Genomic DNA, 22,383 nt, shown 5'->3' with positions numbered 1-22,383 from the left:
GTACAGCCTTCAAATCAAACCATGACCACCTCTTCCACTGCGCCTGTCTCCCCATGATTCAGATAAGCTGTTTGTTTTATCCCCCATCCCCCCCTCTGTGAGTACCCTGCATGAAACTCTTCTTTGGTGGTTTGTTTGTTTTAAAAACCAAACAGCTTTTTTAACCCCAGAAAAACTGCTCTGAGAAGAGTGCTGGCACCAGGGCCTGCCAATCCACCCTGTACAAACCCAGTTTCCATTGCAGACTGGAAAAACAGGCTTCTCCTAAATTCAGTCTGGAGGAAGAGATTGGGACATGTGCCCAAAATGCAGTGGGCATGTTTTCATGCTGGGTCGACAGCTGGGAGTAGCTATGTCTGGATGCACCGGGTGTTTTGCTTGACGCTTACCTTAAATATATCTCCAAGCACTGATGTCAAGGTGAGCTGCCAAGATGCTCCCTCGGGAAGGCTCTCGCTCTCGGTGTCTGCGGAGCCAGGAAGGTGTTCAGAAACCCTTGAGGCAAGAGGAACAAGGAGGAGGTCAGCAGGGGGAGACCAAGGGCAACCCTGGATGCTATAGCACCAGGCCTGGAGTCCCGAGGCTGAAGACCTTGGGAATGCCAAACTGAACAGCGTCTGATCATGAGAAATGAAACATCACTCTCTTATTTATCCACGCAACGAAAGCAGAACATTGTTTAAAATTTAGCATGGATAAAAAGATTGTTTATAAATGTATAACCTTTAATAAGTTTACAAAAGTATGAGATTAATGAACACATTAACACATTAACTCATAGGAGAATCATACGTATGTTATTATAACATTACACTATACACAGAACAGTTTCTTTCAAGATCTTTTGGATGCAAACATCAATTATATCATTAAAATCCATAAGTCACAGTTTACCATTCTCTATGCAGAGAATGCTTTGTTCAGAAAACTGATCTTGGGACATTGGTGACCATAGATCATTCTTTATCTTTTCTATTTTTTTTCTTTTCTATTTTTTAAAAATAATATTTATTAAAAGTTTAAAGATTACAGAAAAAAGAAAAAAGAGAAAACAACAAAAAGATTCAACAAAACTCACACTACAATACATAAAAAAGAAAGAAAAAAGAAAAAAAGGTACATAAAAACCAATACAACAATACAACAAGAAGAAGAAAAAACACAGATCCCATATTCCATATCTTTATCTTTCATTTGCTTGTTTCATTGACCTCCTCACACCTCCCTTTTTGTGTTCTAGTTTAATTAATTGTTTCAGCAAATTCTTTCCATCTTTCCATCAATTCTTATTAAGTAATTTATCTTAACAGTCTAACCTATTAATTAACTCAGCAAATCCTTTCCATCTTTCACTATATTCTGTTATTCAATTTGCCTTAATTTATTTAACCTTATCTTACCATAAAATACCTTAAAGCTTAAAACTTAATACTTATTTATGCATAACTCCTTATATCATTTCTACTAAAGCCAGATAGTTTCATTCCAACATTTTCCCTAATATTCATTAATTTTACACTAATTCCCAAAATAACAATTTTTCTTTATAAACTTTCTTCCAATCTTCATCCAACGTCTCTTCTTCCTGGTCTCGGGTTATGTCAGTCCTTACTGTCCATTCCATCTAGTCCATCAACCTGGTAATCTTATGTCCGAGGCTCTTAAGTCTTTTCCATGTCCCTTCTGCAGATCTTCTTCTTCTTGTTTATACCTGCACTTTTCCTTGTCTTTTGTTGATCTCTTTCTTAATTTCTTTCCTTTCTCATTGAGGAGTAAGTCTCTGGGAGATTCCAACCCAAAATTATCTCCATCTCCCCTCATCAGACCAGCCCATTCCCCACAGTCCCACTCCCCAGAGTCAACAGTATAATCCAAAAAATATTTAAAAGCAAGTTTCAAAGTCCCTCCGAGATTAAGAGCCCCCACAGCTCCAGACTCCCCCTGGCCCACTCCAAATTCAATCTTCAAAAACAGTGGCTTATGCTCCTGCAGGGCCTCGGGTCTCTCCATTTGTATTACTTGAGGTGCAACCGCAACCTCCTCCATTATCTTCTGCACTTGCACTTGCCCTGTCAAAACAGGTTCCTGAGTTGGTCCCTGAATGGTTTCTGTATAAGTATTCACTGTTTGTCCGAAGTTACTGACTACAACAGTCATCAAATCCATCTTCTCAGTCATCAAATCCATCTTCTCATGCATCTGCTCCAACAAAGGACTTGTCTTGCAAAAAGCAAGCACCAAAACTTCCTCCAAACACATTTTTATTCAAGATCAAGAGACTGGTCCCACGATCTTAATCTCACAGCTGTAAAATCCCCAAGTAGACTGCAGCAACAATTTAACAAGCTCCCTCTAGAGGAGACAATTTCTATTTGTATCCATCTTTTAAAGCAAGTCCAACAAAGGAAAGTTACTTTCATTTTTCAAATATTTTGTTTCTTTTGAATGCAAAAGGCAACATTGGAATCAGTTTGTTTCTCATTTTTAGCTATCTGTCAAAAATGTTCCATTCACAGTCAATGAACATCCAAAAAAATTTCTGTCTCTGACACCCCGTTCCCAGGTTTGAGACGGTGGAAACTTATCTTTCTTTACTCTCTCTCCTGCAGGCTTGAACAGTCAAAGTCCCCCCCCCCTTTTCTCCTGCTTCCAAGGGGGTTTTGGTGGTTATAAATGAAGGAAATTTAGACCTTTATAAACGACTTTCCAGACTTTAGCTTGCAAGGTTTTTGCTTCCGTCTGTTTACAAAAGCAGAAGGCGGACTTTCTGTTTTGAACCTTCCCGCTTCGGTGCCAAATTAAGATGTTTCTTAATCCAATTTTCCGTTTCTACTCACGGGTACTTGTTTAGAGTCCAATTGTCCACAGGAAAAAGTCAGCGCTCTCCGGCAACGGTTGTGCGGCTTCACTCCGTAAAAGTAGCGGTCGATTCAAAACACCGCGCTGCTCACCCCACGTCGCTTCGGATCCCCAAAAAAGGGTTTCCCTGCGAGTAGGGGAGGCGCTCCTGGTGTCAGCCGAATCCCACGTTCCCAGGCTTCCTCCGCCTGGGATTTTTAAAGGGTCTCCGCCTTCGCCGCGGCGGCAAGACCCGATTTTCACGGAGCGGGTTCCTCCCGGTCAGAGGAACTCCGCCATTGCCGATGGTGCTAACCCGGAAGTCCCATTCTTTATCTTTTCTAGTCTAAAAAAAATGATCATTCACCAGTACAGTTTGCAACCATTAAGCATGGGAACAATCCGAAAATTGTTTCCAAAGGTGAGAACCGAGCGCAGGGTGCGGAGCAAAGGTGGAAGAACTACCCCAAGAGGAGCATGATGTGTCCCACACCAGAGGTACTGCCCGTCCCCCAACACCCCATTTTTTTGGCAACAAATTGGGTGCCACTACTGATAACTTGATAAAAGTGCTGCAGGTGTCAACACAAAATGGCTGGTCTTGGACAGCAAAAAAGAAAAAAAGAGGTGACTATTCTCCATACCAGTGAGGACTGTCACAAAAAAGCACTGTTTGCAACTCTTTCTTTCCATTGGGACTGAGTAAACTCAACTGGACGGAGCTGGAATAATTGTGCTTTTTCAGAGTCTCCCCCCTCCTCTCCCCTCCCCACACGAAACCACTTGAGTCTGGCATGTTGCCAGCTGCTGTTTTGAGAAATAACTTCATTCTAACCCAGGGAGTGGAGGGCTTCCAACACACACTTTCATCATGGCAACGTGGAGCAAAAGGCGATTTCACACTCTGCTCCAGATTTCTGCTCAGCACATCTAACTTGGGGGGGGGGGGACCTCACTTCTCAGCCCCCACCCTTCGTTCCCATTAGAAACCTTCAATTTCAAGGCTCAATTTCTCAGCCATCTCAGATTGCTCTGGGCTGAAACTGAACATGGAGGATCAGGCGGCAGCTCTGATTCCACCCGCCTTTCATTCTCTTTTATTTATTTCTTCCTCTTCTTCATAACTGAAAGTGATTTTTTAAAATGCCTCTTTTTATTATTAGAAGGTTTTTAGCTCAAAAGTTTGACCTACATTGAAGACTGAATAATTTAATCAGGATGAAAGAAAGTTCTCTCGTTTCTTAATACCACATTTTTAACTCTTACCATCCTGTTGATGAGAAATCTCTCTTTTTTTAATTTCTTTTTATTAAGTTCTTTTTTAAGACAAAAACATACAGAGTGGGGGAACAAAAACATACAAACGAACAACAAAGTAAAGAAAAGAAAAAAGACAAAGCAACACATAAAACAAAGAAAACAAACGAGAAACAAACCAACATCAATTCATAACTAATAAAATGAACTGGAATACAAAAAAGGGAGGTGTGAGGAGATCCGGGAAACAAGCAAATGAAAGTTAAGTAATGGAAGGATTGGATCATTTTTAATCATTTTTATTTTGTATCTTTCTTTTTTCTGTTTTCATTTTGTAATAATTTGAAAATCTTAATAAATATCTTTAAAATTCATAACATAACATTGATTGACTTCCCTCCATCTCGGCTTTGGGCTATGTGACCACAATACCTTTCTGCGGTATCATTTTACAACCTCTATCTATACGTCGCAAGCTTTATCTTACACCTACTGTGATTTTAATATTTCCTAAATGTGCTTCTATGTATGTTATGAATTTGTTCCAATCGTTAATAAATTTTACACTTTTTTGATGCCTGATGTTTTGTGTCATCTTTGCTAATTCTATATACTCGCATAATTTAATTTGCCATTCTCTAACAGTTGGGATATTAGGGGTTTTCCAATTTTGCGCTAGCAATATCCTGGCGGCTACCGTTGCATATTGGAACATTGTTTGGTCTTCTTTCTTGATTTCCTCTCCGACCATTCCCAGGAGGAAGGCTTCGGGTTTTTTGGGAAATTTATATTTCAATTTTTTTTTTAATTCATCATAAATAAGTCCCCAAAACTTTTTCACTTCTTCACAGGTCCACCACATGTGGTGGAAATCACCCTCTTTTGTTTTGCATTTCCAGCGTGTTTTGTCTCCGGTCTTATACATTTTTTCCAATTTCACAGGAGTGATGTACCATCGGTACATCATTTTTTCCATATTTTCTCGGAGTCCAACACATGCTGTGAACTTCATATCCTTGTTCCAAAGTTTCACCCACCTATCGTAATCTAGGTTGAATCCAAGATCTATGGCCCATTTGACCATAACTTCCTTTATCTGTTGATGAGAAATCTCATAAAAACAAGCACTGTTCTTGAATTTCCTTGGGGGGGGGGGGGACGACACACAGCAGCACCATCTTTAACTCTTTCTTTATTCCAAAGCACAGGCATTTTCACACGAGGCTTAAATGTGTAGGCAATACGAATCTAAACTCAACTTTGGCTGAAAGGTAGAATCTGTCTGCCTGTGACATAGCCAAATTATCATTATGGAATTGGACTTCCCTATTTTCATCGGAGAAATGTTGGAGGGCATGCAATAACAGGGAATTTTGCAAATTTGACATAAAAATGGCCCTCCACTTTCCTGTCTGCACCAGCCACATTCACGCAGTGAAAATATAACTAGGGCTGCACAGTGTTTCTTATGCATACTCTGTGCGTCTAATTCTGGAATGTTCCCCAGCAACTCTTGTGTGATTGGTTAACTCTAGTCACATGGGAGGTATCTCATTATCCATTTTGTTTTGTGGGTGAGTGACTTGGCTGTAATGGTGGCATCTCCATGAACACGGAAGAAGATGCAATAGAGGAGAGGAGTGCTCATGTTTCTGGATGAATGCATGTGAAGTTGATGCACAGAAGTTGATGTTCTCCCAAAGAAGCAGGAAGGAGAATGGGGAAACCTCTCAGAAGGAGCTGCATGGCCAAGGCGGGTCATGTGCAGAAGGCTGAGAGCAAGGACTGGAAAGAGAGAAAGACACCACTTGTTTGAATGTTTAAGGAAGAAGCTGTAATCTTCAACTAAGAAAAACCAAGCCCATGCTTGGATAAGCATGTGACTGTAAATACTTTGCATATATCTTCTTTAGCTATATGTTATACAGGTAAAAGCTTTTGAATAGTTTAACAAGTGTTTGGACACTGTTCTATTCTAATTTCAGAAAATAAAATTTCAAGATTTGGCTTCCTAGCTGCAATTTATCTACTCTGCCAACCATAACTGGGAAGACGTCTCTGTTTCATCACAGCATCCATGACATCATCCAGCCCTTGACACAAGGGAGAATGGATTGTGAGTTGCAGGTTATGAAACTCCACACAGGGGATTTTTAGTGGCTCACAGCATAATTTGCGAGCTTTTGGGCAGAGAAAGTCTTGCTGCTCCGCCATGACCTCCCTGCCAATTTGGATACAGTAACAGAACTGGAGGCCCCTTGACTGTCCTCGGGTCCAGGTTTGGACCATTTCGACCGGATACTCCCTGCCAATGTGGACAGATTCCTCCGAGCTGGAAGGCCCACCACTTGCCCCCTTGACCCGTGCCTGTCCTGGCTGATTAGAACGTGTCCAGACGAGGTGCGGGTCTCCCTGGGTGATATCATTAATCAGTCCCTTGGCACGGGGACTTTCCTAGGGGAGTTGAAGGAAGCAGTGGTACATCTGCTCTTAAAGAAAACATCTCTTGATCCTTTAGATCTATCCAATTACCACCCAGTTTCGAATCTTCTGTACCTGGGTAAGGTAATTGAGAGAGCGGTTGCTGAACAGCTTGGCAGGTTTGTGGATGAGACATCGGCTCTGTATCCATTTCAGTCTGGCTTTCACCCTGGTTACGGGACCGAGACAGCTTTGGTCACCCTAACAGATTATCTCCGTAGACCCCTGGATCAAGGCGGGTCGGGACTGCTGATTCTCTTAGATCTGTCGGCAGCCTTCAACATGGTCAATCATGATCTTTTGGACCACCGCCTTGCTGACATGGGGATTCAGGGCACAGTCCAACAATGGCTGCGCTCCTTTATCTCAGGTTGGGGACAGAGGGTGGCGCTAGGGAAGGAGTTGCTGCCGCAGCACTCCTTGATGTGTGGAGTCCCGCAAGGCACAATCCTTTCTCCGATGCTTTTCAATATCTTTATGCGCCCCCTTGTCCAGACTTTTCGGAGTTTTGGTTTGGGTTGTCATCAATATGCTGATGACACCCAGCTTTATCTGTTGATGGACGGCCACCCTGACTTGGCCCCAGACACACTGACCAGATGCTTGGAAGCTGTGGCTGGATGGCTGCGTGGGACCTGGTTGAAGTTAAATCCTTCAAAGACAGAGGTCCTCTGGGTCGGGACGACATGGGATTGGGGGGCCAACTCCCATCTCTTGCGGGGGATCAGTTAGTGCCAGCGCCTTCTGTCAAGAGCTTGGGTGTAACCTTTGACGCCACCCTTTCCATGGAGGTGCAGGTTGCAGCCACAACAAAGGTGGCATTTTTTTCGTCTCCGCCGTATTAAGCCTTTCTCGCCCTGATCTGGCCACAGTGATCCATGCGACAGTCACCTCCAGGCTTGATTATTGTAACTCGCCCTACGCGGGGCTGCCCGTGAAGCTGACCCAGAAACTCCAGCGGGTGCAGAATGCTGCGGTGAGGCTTCTTACTGGATCCTTGCCGTGGGTTCACATTCATCCAGTGCACTGGCTCCCAGTGGAGTACAGAGTCAGGTTTAAGGTGCTGGTTTTGACCTTTAAAGCCCTATATGGCCTAGGACCCACGTACCTATGGGACCGCCTCTCCTGGTATGCCCCACGGAGGACCTTAAGGGCCACAAATGACAACACTTTGGAGGTCCCAAGTCGCAAGGTGGTTAGATTGGTCTCGACTAGGGCCTGGGCCTTTTCAGCAATGGCCCTGACTTGGTGGAACGCTCTGTCACAAGAGACTAGGACCCTGCGGGACTTGACATCTTTCCGCAGGGCCTGCAAGACAGAGCTGTTCTGTCTGGCCTTTGGTTTGGACTCAGTCTGACCCTTATGTTTCCCTCCCCTTAGGTTTTTATATATGGGCTACTTTTAAAATGAGGCTGCATTTTAAATTGCATTTTAACCTGTATTTTAAATTGGTTTCTTTCTATTATGTTTTTATTGTAATTTTACTGGTGTTTGCCGCCCTGAGCCTGGCTTATTATTATTATTATTATTATTATTATTATTAATCCTAACAATGTCTACTTACAAAAAGGGAAAGGTAGTTAGGATTGCAGCCTTAAACTTGATTTTTCAGGTATGCGAGTGAGTCAAATCTTTTAAGAGTACACAGTATTTTGCCCGTCCCTCATGATAACAAAACAGGATTTTTCATTTCAGTTTAATATTTATTTCCCCATTTTTCTTTCTATAGAAACCAAATGCAAGCAAAACAACCTTATCAAAAACAGCAATATAAACCATTCAACAAACGGACGAACCCCATGAACGCTTCCTCGGCTGCTGGATTTTCCATTCCAGAGCAGCGTGTTCCCCACGCATCCTCTGCTCAAATTGCTTAAAAGCAAACAAACACACACATTCCCACAGAGGTAAATGTTATGTTGCTGCAGCCTTTGAAAGGACCTCAGCTATCTCTGCTCATGTAAATAAGTGGAAAGGTGTGAAGGGAATCAGAGCCTTGTGTGTTATGCTCATTCAGCCATGGGATTGCAGTTCTCCAGAAGCTCAGCTAAGGCCCCGTGACAGCTGCTAGGTTCTCCCCTCCCAGAGCTATCAAGAGCTAAAGGAGCAAAGGGGAGAATAAGACATGGCATGAGCCCTTGGCTGCGATGTAAAAACAGCTCAATTCACTCTTGCTCAGGTGCAAAGTGATCAGGTGATGGTGGAGGAGGAGGAGGAGGAGGATTGGTGCAGAGCAAATCACAAAGGCCAAACGCAGCAGGAGGGGACCTGGCATCCTGCCCAGGCGCTGGCAACAATAGAGCCTTAACAAAGCAAACCCGCCTGTTAATCCCGTGGGTGGGAAGCCTCTTGACTGCCAGGCAGTGGAAGTTACACCTGGCTCTGCGCAGAGGCTTTAATCTCCCCCAGTTTGAGAGAATGGAGCAGAGAGGCTACCACTGGGCCCAAGGTCAAGGGTTTGGAAAGGGTCACAAGACGTCTAGTTCAAAGGGGGGAATTGTGCACTCAATAGGTTATCAAGGACACACACACAAAAGCAATCAGAAGGAAAAGGATGATGGGGAAAACAGCTTGCCGAGAACAGAAATTCTTCCTACTGAACAGTGGAAAATGTGGCCTCAGATTCTCAGTCACTTTTAAGAGCTGGGCTGGAGCAAGTCAGTTTTGCCGCTTGAGGCAAAGGAGAAGATGGAGACCCCGATGTTCTATGTACAGAAGCCAGCTGGCCTGGCAGTTGAATCTTATTTCATTATATTTGAATGCAATAGTGTTCTCTATCACATCTGAGGGCAGCATCATTACCCTATATTGTTTTGTGGCTTGGCCCTCCCCCCTGGCTAGTTATCAGAGTGCAGAACAGGCACATAGCATACATAGCTCTCTCACACACACAAAAAGAGCACAGCCATGGGGTTGCCACGGCTGCCCTCCCAGTGTCTGCCACCCAAAACTAATGGCACAGTCAGCCCTGTCCAAATGTCTTGCTACTCCTCCACTGCCCGGAGATGGAAGGACCAGCGTCTGGGCTGATGTCAAGTTTCAGAGGCGTTATGGTAAGCGTTAGGCAAAGGTGAAGTCATCACCTGAGATGACGGATTTTGCCTGCTTGTCAGAGTAGCAGAACTCCCTGGAGGCACCATTAGGAACTGAGGGGTGGGGGAAGAGAAATTCAGGACAGTTTGAATTCCACTGTGATGTGAAAATACCTAATTTGCACTTTCCCAAACAATATGTGAACTGAAACCAGTCTTTGAAACTCCCATTGTTCTAGGCACATTTTGTGACAGGGAATTTCGTTAGTAGTTTCTGAGCTCTTGGTACAGTACTGCGCCTAAGATTTCAGATTAAAACTGCAGAGTGGAAGGAAAGGAGGACCTTTTTCTGCCTGCCCACTTCCAGCTACTCACTGAATATTGAAGAAGAGACCCTCTTAAAAATATTGGGGGGGGGCAGGGTAAGGACTAGACCATGGGAAAATGAACATAATATTTTAGCTGCAGGTCATTCACTTCCAGTTTTGTATTCTAAAAAAATCGTGCCTAGACATTCTGTTGTTGCGCCCTTAACATTGATTTAAGGTGCCTTTTAGATCCTAGCTTTCATATCTCAGTTTCTAACATTGACTGCAACACAGCCGTCCTTTGACATTTGCATTTCTCCCAATGCTGTGATGCTGCAAATACGTGTTTGCAAGGGGCAAGTGTGCCCTTCACAGTTTGGGACCAGTTCACCTGCAAGACGGCTTTACCCCCCATAAATATCCACTTGCCCTTGTTGATCTGCAGAGCTGGCACAGTTACAAACACAGTCCTAAAACTCATTCTGCATTTGTAAGAACACAGTCTTTGAGTGTGACAGCTCCCACACTCTGGAACTCCCTGCCTAGTGATGCCAGGCAGGCTCCATTTGCCACCTGCTCAGAACATTTTTATTTAGGCAGATCTACCTAATGTTGACTTGTGTTTTCATCTGTTTTTAGCTTATTTTGTTTTTAATTATTTTGAATGTTTTAAACAGCTGTCTTAACTGTTTTTATTGAAAATTTTATTGCTTGATTCTTTTTGTAAACAGCTTTCTGAGGGTGTTTTTTCTAAAAGCAAGTGTTACATAAATGTTATGAAATAAATAAAATAAATATATGAAAATAACATAGAACAATGCTTTGCAAAAATGGATGGGTTAGTCAAAACTGCACACAAAAATATGAACATTAGAATAAATTTGTTCTAAAATGCTGATGAATATTCATTAGGACTTTTTAAAAATGGCAAATCAGAAACTGGTGAAGAAATATGGAGTACTGATCTCAAACTGTAAAAAGGAGCAACAGAGAGAAATTGACAGATTCGTCCCTCCCAGGCTGCAATGCCCTACAAGGTCCTCCTGAACAAGCCCCAGGAAATGAAGTGGAGCTAAGCAAGGGCAAGGAGCTCCTGCTCTTAGGCAGCCACTCATGCCTCTCAGTGGGACTCGCACAAAACTTGGATTTTTTAAAAATCTCAAGTGTCAAAATGTCTCAGTCCAATCCTGTGGCCCTATTCCTTGGGTGCTATTTCCTGAATTTCTGTTTCTGTGGTAGGGGGCAACCCTGGGGTGTGAAATGTCCAACTGATCTCACATAAGACACTATAAGAAGAATGTGGCAAATAGGAGACAGCTGTTATGTGTAAAGGGGATTAAAGGATCCTTACACAACAAATTCACTTTTTAAAAAAGTTTTAACCTTTTGAAGTGACAAGAGAAATGCATTGAAAAGTTTAGGATTGATGAGGAAGCTGTGGAAATATACCCTGCAAGCAAATCAGGATGAATTATGTTGTATAACTCATTGGTCTTCCGCTGGTGGGTCAGTACTGACTAGTGAGTAAGAAAGATTAGGAAATGGGTTCTCCAATGCATGTTTGGATTAAAAGTGGGTCCTGGGACCCACTATTCCCTTTTTTAAAAAAATAATATTTATTAAGAGTTTCAAAATTACAAAAAGAAAGAGGGGAAAAAGAAGAAACAACACTACAATACATAAAAAAGAAGAGAGGGGAAAAAGAAAAAATACATAAAAAACCAATACAACAACACAACAACAAAAAGAAAAAAATACAAATCCCATATTGCATATCTTTACCTTTCATTTGCTTGTTTCATTGACCTCCTCACACCTCCCTTTTTGTATTCTAGCTTAATTAGTTGTTTCAGCAAATTCTTTCCATCTTTCTCAATTTTTATTATATAATTTATCTTAACAGTCTAATCTATTACTTAACTCAGCAGATCCTTTCCATCTTTCACTATATTCTGTTATCAATTTGCCTTAATTTATTTAACCTTATCTTACCGTAAAATACCTTAAAGCTTAAAACTTAATACTTATTTATACATAACTCCTTATATCATTTCTACTAAAGCCAGATAGTTTCATTCCAACATTTTCCCTAATATTCATTAATTTACACTAATTCCCAAAATAACAATTTTTCTTTATAAACTTTCTTCCAATCTTCATCCAACGTCCCTTCTTCCTAGTCTCGGGTTGTGTCGGTCCTTACTGTCCATTCCATCTAGTCCATCAACCTGGTAATCTTATGTCCGAGGCTCTTAAGTCTCTTCCATGCCCCTTCTGCAGATCTTCTTCTTCTTGTTTATACTTGCACTTTTCCTTCTCTTTTGTTGGTCTCTTTCTTAATTTCTTTCCTTTCTCATTGAGGAGTAGGTCTCTGGGGGGTTCCAGCCCAAAATTGTCTCCCCTCATCAGACCAGCCCATTCCCCAGAGTCCCACTCCCCGCAATCATCAGCGTAATCCAGAAAATATTTAACAGCATGTTTCAAAGCCCCTCCTAAATTAAGAGGCTCCTCAGCTCCAGACTTCCCCTGGCCCACTCCAAATTCAATCTTCAAAAACAGCGGCTTATGCTCCTGCAGGGCCTCAGATCTCTCCATTTGTATTACTTGAGGTGCTACCGCAAACCCGTCCATTATCTTCTGCACTTGTACTTGCCCAGTTAAAACAGGTTCCTGAGTTGGTCCCTGAATGATTTCTGTATCAGTATTCCCTGCAGCCGTCATCAAATCCATCTTTTCATTCATCAGATCCATCTTCTCATGCATCTGCTCCAACAGAGCACTTATCTTGCAAAGAGCAAGCACCAAAGCTTCCTCCCAACACATTTTTGTCCAAGGTCAAAAGACTGGTCCCACGATCTTAATCTTACAGCTGTAGAGTCCCCAAGCAGACTGCAGCAACAATTTAACAAGCTCCCTCTGGAGGAGACAATTTCTATTTGTATCCATCTTTTTAAAGCAAGTCCAACAAAGGAAGGTTACTTTCATTTTTCAAATATTTTGTTTCTTTCAAATGCAAAAGGTAACATTGGAATCAGTTTGTTTCTCTTTTTTAGCTATCTGTCAAAATGTTCTATTCACAGTCAATGAACGTCTCCCACAATTTCTGTCTCTGACACCCCATTCCCAGGTTTGAGACGGTGGAAACTTATCTTTCTTACTCCCTCTCCTGCAGGCTTAAACAGTCAAATCCCCCCTTTTTCTCCTGCTTCCAAGGGGGTTTTAGTGGTTGTAAATGAAGAAAATTTCGACCTTTGTGAACGACTTTCCAGGCTATTAGCTTACAAGGTTTTGCTTCAGTCTATTTACAAAAAGCGGAAGGTTTACTTCCTGTTTTGAACCTTCCCGCTTCGATGCCAAATTAGTTTGTTTCTTGATCCAATTTTCCGTTTTTACTCACGGGTACTTGTTTAGAGTCCAATTGTCCACAGGAAAAAGTCAGCGCTCTCCGGCAATGGGTGTGCGGCTTCACTCCGTGAAAGTAGCAATCAGTTCGCAGCACCGCGCTGCTCACCCCACTTCGCTCCGGAGCCCCAAAATGGGGTTCCCCGTGAGTAGGGGAGGCGCTTCTGGTGCCCTGCCGAACCCCACGTTCCCAGGCTTCCTCCGCCTGGGATTTCTAGCGGGTCCCCACCTTCGCCGCGGTGGGAAGACCCAGTTTCCACGGAGCCAGTTCCTGTGGTTGAGACCCACTATTCCACCACGCAGCACAAAACCTCTAGATAAAAACCTGCCAAGCCAAAGGCTTATACCGCCTAGGAGACTTCTACAAAAACAACAAACATATCAACACAAGAAATACAAGACAAACTAGGGTGTACCCCTGGCTAACACACTACCAAATTACATGCCCTCTTTAAATAACTCAGTAGTAAAATCAGCAGCAACTAGGCTCTTGACAACCTTCAAAAACCTCCTCCTAACAACAAAGAGATATGGCAAAGGGATGATATCCACAATATACAAAATACTGCTCCAAAACCCCACTAGACGTAATCAAAAAGCAATGGGAGGACAACATAGGCTATTAGATTACCCCACTCAGTGGACCAGGATGTGGTTTAAACCCCTCTTTAAATCCATAACAGCAAAAAGAAATCACTTATCAGTGAAAAGAAAAGAACTCACTCTGATACTCACTTACAGGTGGTACCTAACACCATGGAAACTAGTGCTAATACGCCCAGGAACCTCACCAAAATGTTGGAGAGGATGCACCGCCACAGGCACATAATACCTTCACATGTGATGGGAATGTCCTAAAATCCAACTCTTCTGGAGAGCAATCATACAAGAAATATGCAAAATAACTAAACTAAACAAGTATTAGATAACTAAACAAGTATTAGATAACTAAACAAGTATTAGAAGTCACCCCAGAACTGGCCCTACTAAACGCTTTCCAAGATAATAATGCCCACTCACACCATAACCCACCTACTCTCAGCAGCCAGAAACATCATAGCCAGACACTGGAGAGACCTGTCAGGAGTAAGCATGGACCAATGGTACCAAACAGTATGGGAAACGGCCTTATTAGAAAAACTAACCAACAAACTGAAACTGACCCAGGGACAAATAGAAGACGGCGCCTTCACCCTGGTATGGTTCCCCTTTATCACGTACACAGCCCAACAAGACAACGACAAGTATCTGCCGACAGCATACGAATCAGTCTGGCTAAACTGATTCAAAAATACATACTCACATTCCGCTCACACATAAAAACAATTCTCACTACAGCCAACCAAAGACAACCAACCACACCCTAAGCCACCCCCAACCTTCCTCACCACCAAGGAAACACAACAAGTGAATAGTAAGAGAACCCATACAAGTAACGCTGACACAACCCCCCCACTAAGTAGAACAGAAGAATAACCACCCCACCCCACCCCACTCACCATTCCCCCCTCCCCCTCTTTCCCCCTTTTTTCTCCATAATTGTTTAAAGAAATTCATGAACCAAGAACCTATACATTGACCACTAATAATGAAACATATGTTGTAAATATTTTTCCACATTAATATGCTATTTTTGTGATACACAAATGACATGAGAAAACTTGGGATACTTATTTGTAAAACGTTATTCTTGTTTATAAAACCAAATAAATAAATAAATAAATAAATAAGTGGATCCTGGGTCTGAAAAGGTTGAAGACACCTAATGTACCTGCCCTGTAAAGAACAAAAGCTCCACCAGCTTTGACCGATGTGCTTGACATTTCTAACTTGTTTTCCTGCAATGCTGTGCTTTTAGTTGGTAACGCAGCTTGCGATATTTATATATGAAAGTGTAGATTATAAACATGAAAATAAATAAGTAGCTATCTGCTATCATCTAACCACGATGAAAGCAAGGAGCAAGCAAATCAGGATGCCGCCTGGAAGGTCCCTCTCTTGGCAAAAGGGCTATTTGCCTCCCTCCAGCCTTCTAGAAAGGGGACCAAGCCCATCGACTCGTGAGCCACCAAGCGGACCCTCTCCTGGGAAAGGGCCCTGGGCTGCAGCTGGGACTGCACTCAGTCTGGGCAGCAAACTTCCCTCCTGGTTGCATGTGACAAGGCCAGAAACATCTGGCCCACCTTGCAACGTGGTTGCTCAGCACAGCCTTCCAGCCCCCGCAAGCCCTCTGTTTCTCCTCCCCACCCTGGCTTTGTGGCTGCCTTTATGAACCTGGCTATCTTCTCTTTCCAGACTCCCATCATTTACTTGCTTCTTTGCTTCCCGGCCTGTTAATTACAGGCCTGATGTGGGCGAACAGAATAGAGGGAGGGGGTGTTATTTAGATGGATAACTGCTTTTGTTTCCTTCCCCCTGCCAGACTTTGGAAACTGGAAGAGGTGAGTTAAAAGAGGAAGATTTATACCAGGATCCTCTCCCTGCGGCTCACCACCAGGATTTATAACCCGCTCTGGTTCAAACTATGTTCAGGAACTGGTGGCTCATAAAAGTGAAGGATTGAGAGGTGCCAGCTGGGGCCAGGTGGCAGCAGATGCCGGGAAAGACACCCCCCCCCAGCCCTGACGGTGTGCCTCCTGGCCTCCAGCCATCTCCTTATTGCAGCTCTGGGCGTCCCACACATGGAGCCTTCTCAGTCCCTCTCAGTTCTTAATTTCAGCTCTCAGGCACTAACAGCTGCACTGAGTCAATGCTCGGCTCAGGGTCTCACAGCAGGGTTCTAAGGTACACAGCTAGGCATAAGCTAAGACGGCGTTGTCCCAACACTTGACATGCCCTCTGAGATGGGTGGGCATGGCTGTCACCCCAAGTCCTGGGACTGGGCAATAAAGAGAGCGCTCCTGGGAGGAGGCTGGGTCTGCTCAGCCCAGTTGCCGTTGCATCCTTGGCAATGGAGGCGGAGACAATACGGCTGGCTCACTGTCCAATCTGGTCTCAGGGGAGCACTTCACTGATGAGCGGTGGTGTTGAAGTCATGCTGCTGCCGCATTGGAAACATCCAATAACATGGAGGTGAGACTGAGAGTCCTAGAACTACACCTACAAGGAGCCAGGACAGTCACAGCTGAGGAGCATGTGGCCCCTGACAAGTTCTTGGACTTGAACTCGCACCACAATGGTCAATTGTTGGGAATGACAGGAATTGTGTTACACAAATCAAAACACACCTGTCCTCCTAAATTCACTCTGAATTGTGCAATGCAGTTCTCCAACACAAAAATGTGTACAAAAACTCCCCTTATATAAGAGAAAGTGTGCACAAAATGCACATATTGGCAAAAATAGCATGCACTATAATTAGGAGAGATGCACACAAAAATATGCACAAATTTTCATTTATTTATTTATTTATATATATTTTTTGCAAAGTGATGTGGAAATGGGATGGACTGAATTTACAATTGGAAAAATGAGAAAGTGATAGAAACCAAATTTTGCAGGTTTATCCATTCCTAGTTTTTAGACCCAAAGTTCTGTCATTATGTCAACTTCTGTTCGGGGTCAGAGCAGAATCCAATACATCCATCAGACTGGGAAAAGCCAACACTTTCTTTTTCTAGTCCTCATGGATGTGCAGATAAATCAGGGAGAAGGCTTAAAACTCAAACGTGAAAGTCAGTAAAGCACTTGTGCTGTTTCTTCCCCGTACACCAGGCCCATCCCAACTTGCCTCTGCTGCTCCACTGCCAACCTGCTTTGGGCTGCTCTCCATTCCTCTAGGGGTGTGTGGATATGAAACAACAAGTTGGGTGCTTAGTGAGGCAATCTCAGCATTGCTTTGCCCAATGCCAAACCCATCCACAACAACACACACCAATCTGCTTGTATAAAGAAAGGCCTTTTTCATGCTCACTGGACTGGTGCTGATAGGCAATGTAGTCCAAAACATCTAGAGTGAACCAAGTTGAGAAAGGCTGGTCTAGATGTAGTAACTGGGCAAGAATACCTCACGTAGGACAACATCACATAAAACGTTACTACTACTGTCTGGTTTAGCCGGCCAGTTAAAGCTGTTTCCCGGGGTGTGGCTGCTGTTGCCTGCTGACAGATTCTAGGAGCCACAGGCGAGAGCTGGGAGCAGGATGAGGGCCAAAGGTGCACAAACTATCCCTGAAGGAGCACAATGTTCCCCCCCACCAAAGGTACTACCCTCCCCTAACACCCCATAAACTCTAAATCAGGCGAGGGTAGCTGATGGGTCCCAAACCCTTGGTGAGTTAGGGACTTTCCCTGCATGCGAAGACAGGCTCTGGCGGGTTGAATGGAGGAGACCAAGAGTGAGTCCAATGGTCAAGAAGAACTGAAAGTCATTTGGCAGTGGCACTGCTCCCCATAATTTACACATGTGTTTATTTGTTCCACTTTCCCTCTCTGATTAAACAGCTTCTACAGGTTAGAAAATACAAAATCCAGCACATTTTGTTTACCAGCAGCAAAAGCAAGATGAGCACATACTATAGGCAATGATCCCTGTTTCAAATTACTTCCGACTCTGAAAAACAGCCATCTGTTTCTAGGCTTTGCCTTTCTTCAAAGATAGCAAACAGAATGTACAATTCCCAGGGTCCTCTGACTGGGAGTCATTACTATGAGACAGGTTAAAATTGGCTTAACTTTCCTGTTATATCATCCACCCAAGGCTTCTGCGCTGAGCAAGCAGCACAGAAATGTCCTGAAGCAGGAACCTATTGGTACTCTTCCCAGGGGCCAAATGGAGCTGCTGCACTAATTGTCTCATGGTCATAATGTCTCACAGGAAACAATCTGCAAAGCTGTACATTATTGCTTTAGAAGCAGAGACAAAAATCCAGGGCTCATCACCTCCAAAAGTTTCGAAGGCATCCAAACCAGCACATGGGGATGCAGGTTCAATTTGCTCATCTGATGGTCTTACTTTCTCACCTATCTACTTATTTTCACATATTACATTTATATCTCCCAAGGATTTACAGGAAGTTTCTCTGATCCTGGCCAGGCTTACAGCTTACATCAGCCACCTCAGACCATTCACTCGGTCCTGCGTCAAAAGGGACGCGTCAGTGCAGCCCCAGTCCTCTGTGTCTACTGGTTCCAAGGACGAGAGAGCTGCTGCTGCTGCTGCTGCTGCTGCTGCTGCTCCAGTGACTTGAAAAGTTACATGAATATAGGAAGTAGCCTTATACCAAGTCAGACAATGTGATCCATCTTAGCAGTGCCATCTGTATTGTCTCGACCGACTGGCAGCAAATCCCCGGAGTTTCAGAGAGGAAGACATTCCCAGTCCAACCTGGAGATGCTAAGGATTGGATCTGGGACCTTCTTCATGCAAGGCAGTTGCTCTACCACAATAGCCCTTCCCCAAAGCTCTTTAGAAGTTCAAAAAGAGTTCAAGCATGGTCCACAAAAATAAACTTAACTCACTTTACGTCTTTAGGTCTGAATTCTGGCTGAACAAGCCCAGGAAGGTACAAGGCAGATGTACAGGCTCCCAAATTGTAGAAGGCTTGTGTGATGTCCTTCAGCATTGGGCACCAAAGATCTGGGATCTTGTCTGCTAATAAGAGAAAAAGAGTTTGAGTGTATCTGTCTATTTGGGGTTCTTTCAATTTCTTGTTTCTTCATTTTTTCTTGTAATATAGACATCTATTCACTTTGCCTAATATGCACATTTTTGCTAAGCAATTTTCCCTAATAGAATATATTTTTGTATTTTATTTTCACGAATATATGTATTTTAATGCACACCTTACCCCAGTATATGAATTTTTGAATACATTATGTGGCTGGAGAACTTCGCTGAAGGATGGCCGTGTTTCTGTTCATGTATTGTTTCATAAAGTGCAAATGAGGTAGGCTCACTTTTAAATAGGAACCTCTGGGCTCATCTACACTTCCACTTGCCCCGTGCCTAGAAAGCAGTTTTCTGATTGTCCCATGCTTTCTAGACACTGGTTTTACCTCTTTGCCCCACTGTTTTCTGCTGAAAAAACGCACTTTGGCGCTAAATCAGAACAAATGTCAGTCCATAAAAAAACCTGTCTGCTGTTTGTTCCAATTCTGAGCTAAACTGTGGGTTTTCTCAGGGGAAAGTAGCAGGGCAAATGAAGGCATAGATTCACCCAGAATCCAATTTCATTAGGTGTCCAGTTGCAGAACACAGGAACAGATCCTTGTCCCTTCTCCAATGAGAAAGAAATACAGTGGTACCTCGGGTTAAGTACTTAATTCGTTCCAGAGGTCTGTACTTAACCTGAAATTGTTCTTAACCTGAAGCACCACTTTAGCTAATGGGGCCTCCTCCTGCTGCCGCGTCGCCCGAGCACGATTTCTGTTCTCATCCTGAAGCAAAGTTCTTAACCTGAAGCACTATTTATGGGTTAGTGGAGTCTGTAACCTGAAGCGTATGTAACCTGAGGTACCAATGTATCAGAACCTTTTACTGATCTGGAGCATTTTGGTCTGGAAAATGAATAAGCAGCATCTCCTCCTGCAGTTTCAAGCAGCAAGCTTGAAGGGGATGATGTTCCTTGCCACTTGCTTCTCCTTGCCTCATGTTGGGGGGAGTGCTGCAGGAGTCAGCACCTTTATAAGCGCACATCCACAATACAAACTTATATTAGCTCTATGTTAGTTTAACTTTCATAGCTTCTCTCTATTGAGGGTAGTAGCTTTTTGGGTTAGATATCCACAGATTTAAAGCCCCTAGGTTTCTGGCAGTGGGGGACTTTTCCCACAATAAATTTGAGCAGTGCACACACTGTACCTTTAAAGCACCTTCAAAGCACATTCTCCCCCTCGAAGAATTCTGATTTACCCCTCTTTTTTGTTAATTCATTAAATATGTACAACGCCCTTCATCTGAAGAAGGTGGTTGACAACATAACAAAAGAACAAACAAAAGCAAACCAATAACCCATAAAAACACTGAAAGGGTCACAGAATGCCCAACCAAAGCCCTGGTTACAGAGAAACGTAATTGCCTGGCGCCTGGAAATATGTAATGAAGGTGCCAGGTGAAACTCTCTGGGGAAAGCATCCCACAGATGCTCTGAGTGGCCTCTTGGTGGGTACATTGTCTTGCATGTTTTTGACATGCCAAGCAGCGGCGGAGCATATGCTACTGCCACCCAGGGCAGGCAAGCGGAGGGAGCCCACTCAGCTGCACCAGCCCAGCCCTCGCCACTGCTTCAAGGGCACACTCAGGCCGTCCTGCACAGCTTTGCAAGGTGCTGGAGGCCAGGGCAGGAGAGAGGCGGCAACACTGCTGCTGCCTCTCCTCTGCCAGGTCAGGCCTGCCCCGGGAATGGAGCTGTGGCTGGTGGGGTGTTGGGCCACTGTACGAAGCAGCTGTCTCCGCAGCTCTCTCGCGCGCCAGAGCCAGGCCTCAGAGACCTGGCTGGGTTCAGCTTCCCTCCCTGTGGCTCTGGCTACGATGAGGGGCCTGTCATGGAGGCACCTCGTCACACCTGGGGCCACAGCCCCCCCTGCTACACCACTGATGCCAAGGTTGGGAGGACTATGCTACAACCAACCACAAGTGACCAGAAAATTTGTATGCATTACAGCAATTTTATATGCTCCTCTCACTTGGACTAAGAATTTGTTACCTTTGTCCCAAAAGAAACCAGAACTGCTGCCTGCCTGCCTGCCTGATGGATGAAGGAACAAGAGAGGCTGTCTGTTGCTCACTCACGGCCTTCTGAAAGCAGGCCTTGCCCCCACCCCAAGGCCAAGTGTGGTCGCCATTCTGCTGCCCCCCCCCCAGCCACTTGGTTTAACAACCTCAGCTAGAAAGGCTAGAAGACCCCCACCCAAATCCCAGAGCGCTGAGGCCCCTTCCCTTCCGGTGTCTAAGCAGATAAGCAAGTAGGCTGCTCAGGGTGACTCAAGCCCTCATAGCACATAATTGCCTGAGGGAAACAAATCTTTACCATCAGACAAACCACTGCCTTTCTTTGTTGCAGCCATTTGCAGCTGGTGGGTTCCCCCTCCACCCCAGCCTTTGTTTCTTCGCCAGCTTAACAGATCCTCTAATTACCATGTAGGATGGGAGGAGGGAAACTGCCGCTTTTAGGAGCTGGGTGGCAAATTCCCTCCCTCACTATTCCCTCTTCACCTCACAATTACCTGACGCCTGGCTGGGCCATATCCTGAGCAATTTAGTTGCTGGGGGTGGGAAGAGTCTTTGGCTGGGGCAGGGTAGGGCGCAAGAGCAGCAACAAACTGCTGTGCATCTGGAAAGGATATGAAGGGTGGGGGGCAGAGCAGCATCACACACGCAAGAGCGCTAGGAGTGGGAGAAATGAACGAGGGACGGAGCCAGATGTGCACAACGACCACCGTCTCTGAGCTGTGGGCCTCCTGGGCAGACGCTGGCTGGGAAGCTGGTGCTGCAAGGTTAGCAATATTGGGTCTGGGGAAGGGGCCAGTAGTCCAGGGACTGTTTACCACTGAATCAGAACATCAATCTGCAGAAAACCCAATTCACTTTTTTTACAGTTCAGCAGTAAACAGTGGATTTTTCTGAGGAAAGCAACAGAGCAAACGAAAAACCTCTCGGACCCGTGCCTAAAAAGCACAAGATGAATGGGAGTGTGGATGAGCCCTAATACAGGCTCATCTGCAACAATATTTGTCCGAAATCTTAACAACCACTAAAATACATCTCCAATTTGCCTGAGGTCTTTGCATCCTCATGGAAGCCTACACTGCTACCCACATGGGTGGTTCCGAGCCGGAGCCGACTGTCTCTAATAACTTCCCCAGCTGTGCTAAGCCATTAGTTCCTGAATGTTTATTGCTGGTGTTCTCCACTCTGTGCAAGAGTGATAGCCCCACGGTGAAGCTCATGAAAGCCAGAAAAGTCAAGTCTGGTAAACATGCCCACTCCCCCGTAGCTTATGCTACAATGAGAAAAAGCTGCTTTCCTGAAACCCGAGAACGGATGCAGGAAGCGAAGAAAGTTCCTTCTCCCTCTGATAAAGCCATTATATCCCCGGATCTCTTGGCTACTTTCACATCTGCTG

The 22,383-nt window shown here is 44.3% G+C and overlaps 1 protein-coding gene across 1 annotated transcript in view; it reads right to left on the bottom strand.

Moving 5' to 3' along the window:
* FAM178B (family with sequence similarity 178 member B) overlaps window positions 1–22,383 on the bottom strand; it is a 185,257-nt gene that overhangs the window by 90,182 nt on the left and 72,692 nt on the right. Inside the window, exons 12-13 of the mRNA XM_077930955.1 lie at window positions 18,779–18,908; window positions 390–495 (exon numbers count right to left, since the gene is read on the bottom strand). Coding sequence (XP_077787081.1) covers window positions 390–495; window positions 18,779–18,908 — 236 coding nt within the window. The remainder of the gene's footprint in view (window positions 1–389; window positions 496–18,778; window positions 18,909–22,383) is intronic.

The sequence above is a fragment of the Podarcis muralis genome, chromosome 7 (genome assembly GCF_964188315.1).
Source record: "Podarcis muralis chromosome 7, rPodMur119.hap1.1, whole genome shotgun sequence".
NCBI classification, from domain to species: Eukaryota; Metazoa; Chordata; class Lepidosauria; order Squamata; family Lacertidae; genus Podarcis; species Podarcis muralis.
Note: the sequence above shows the minus strand (reverse complement) of the source record. Positions and strands in the feature narration are given on the sequence as shown.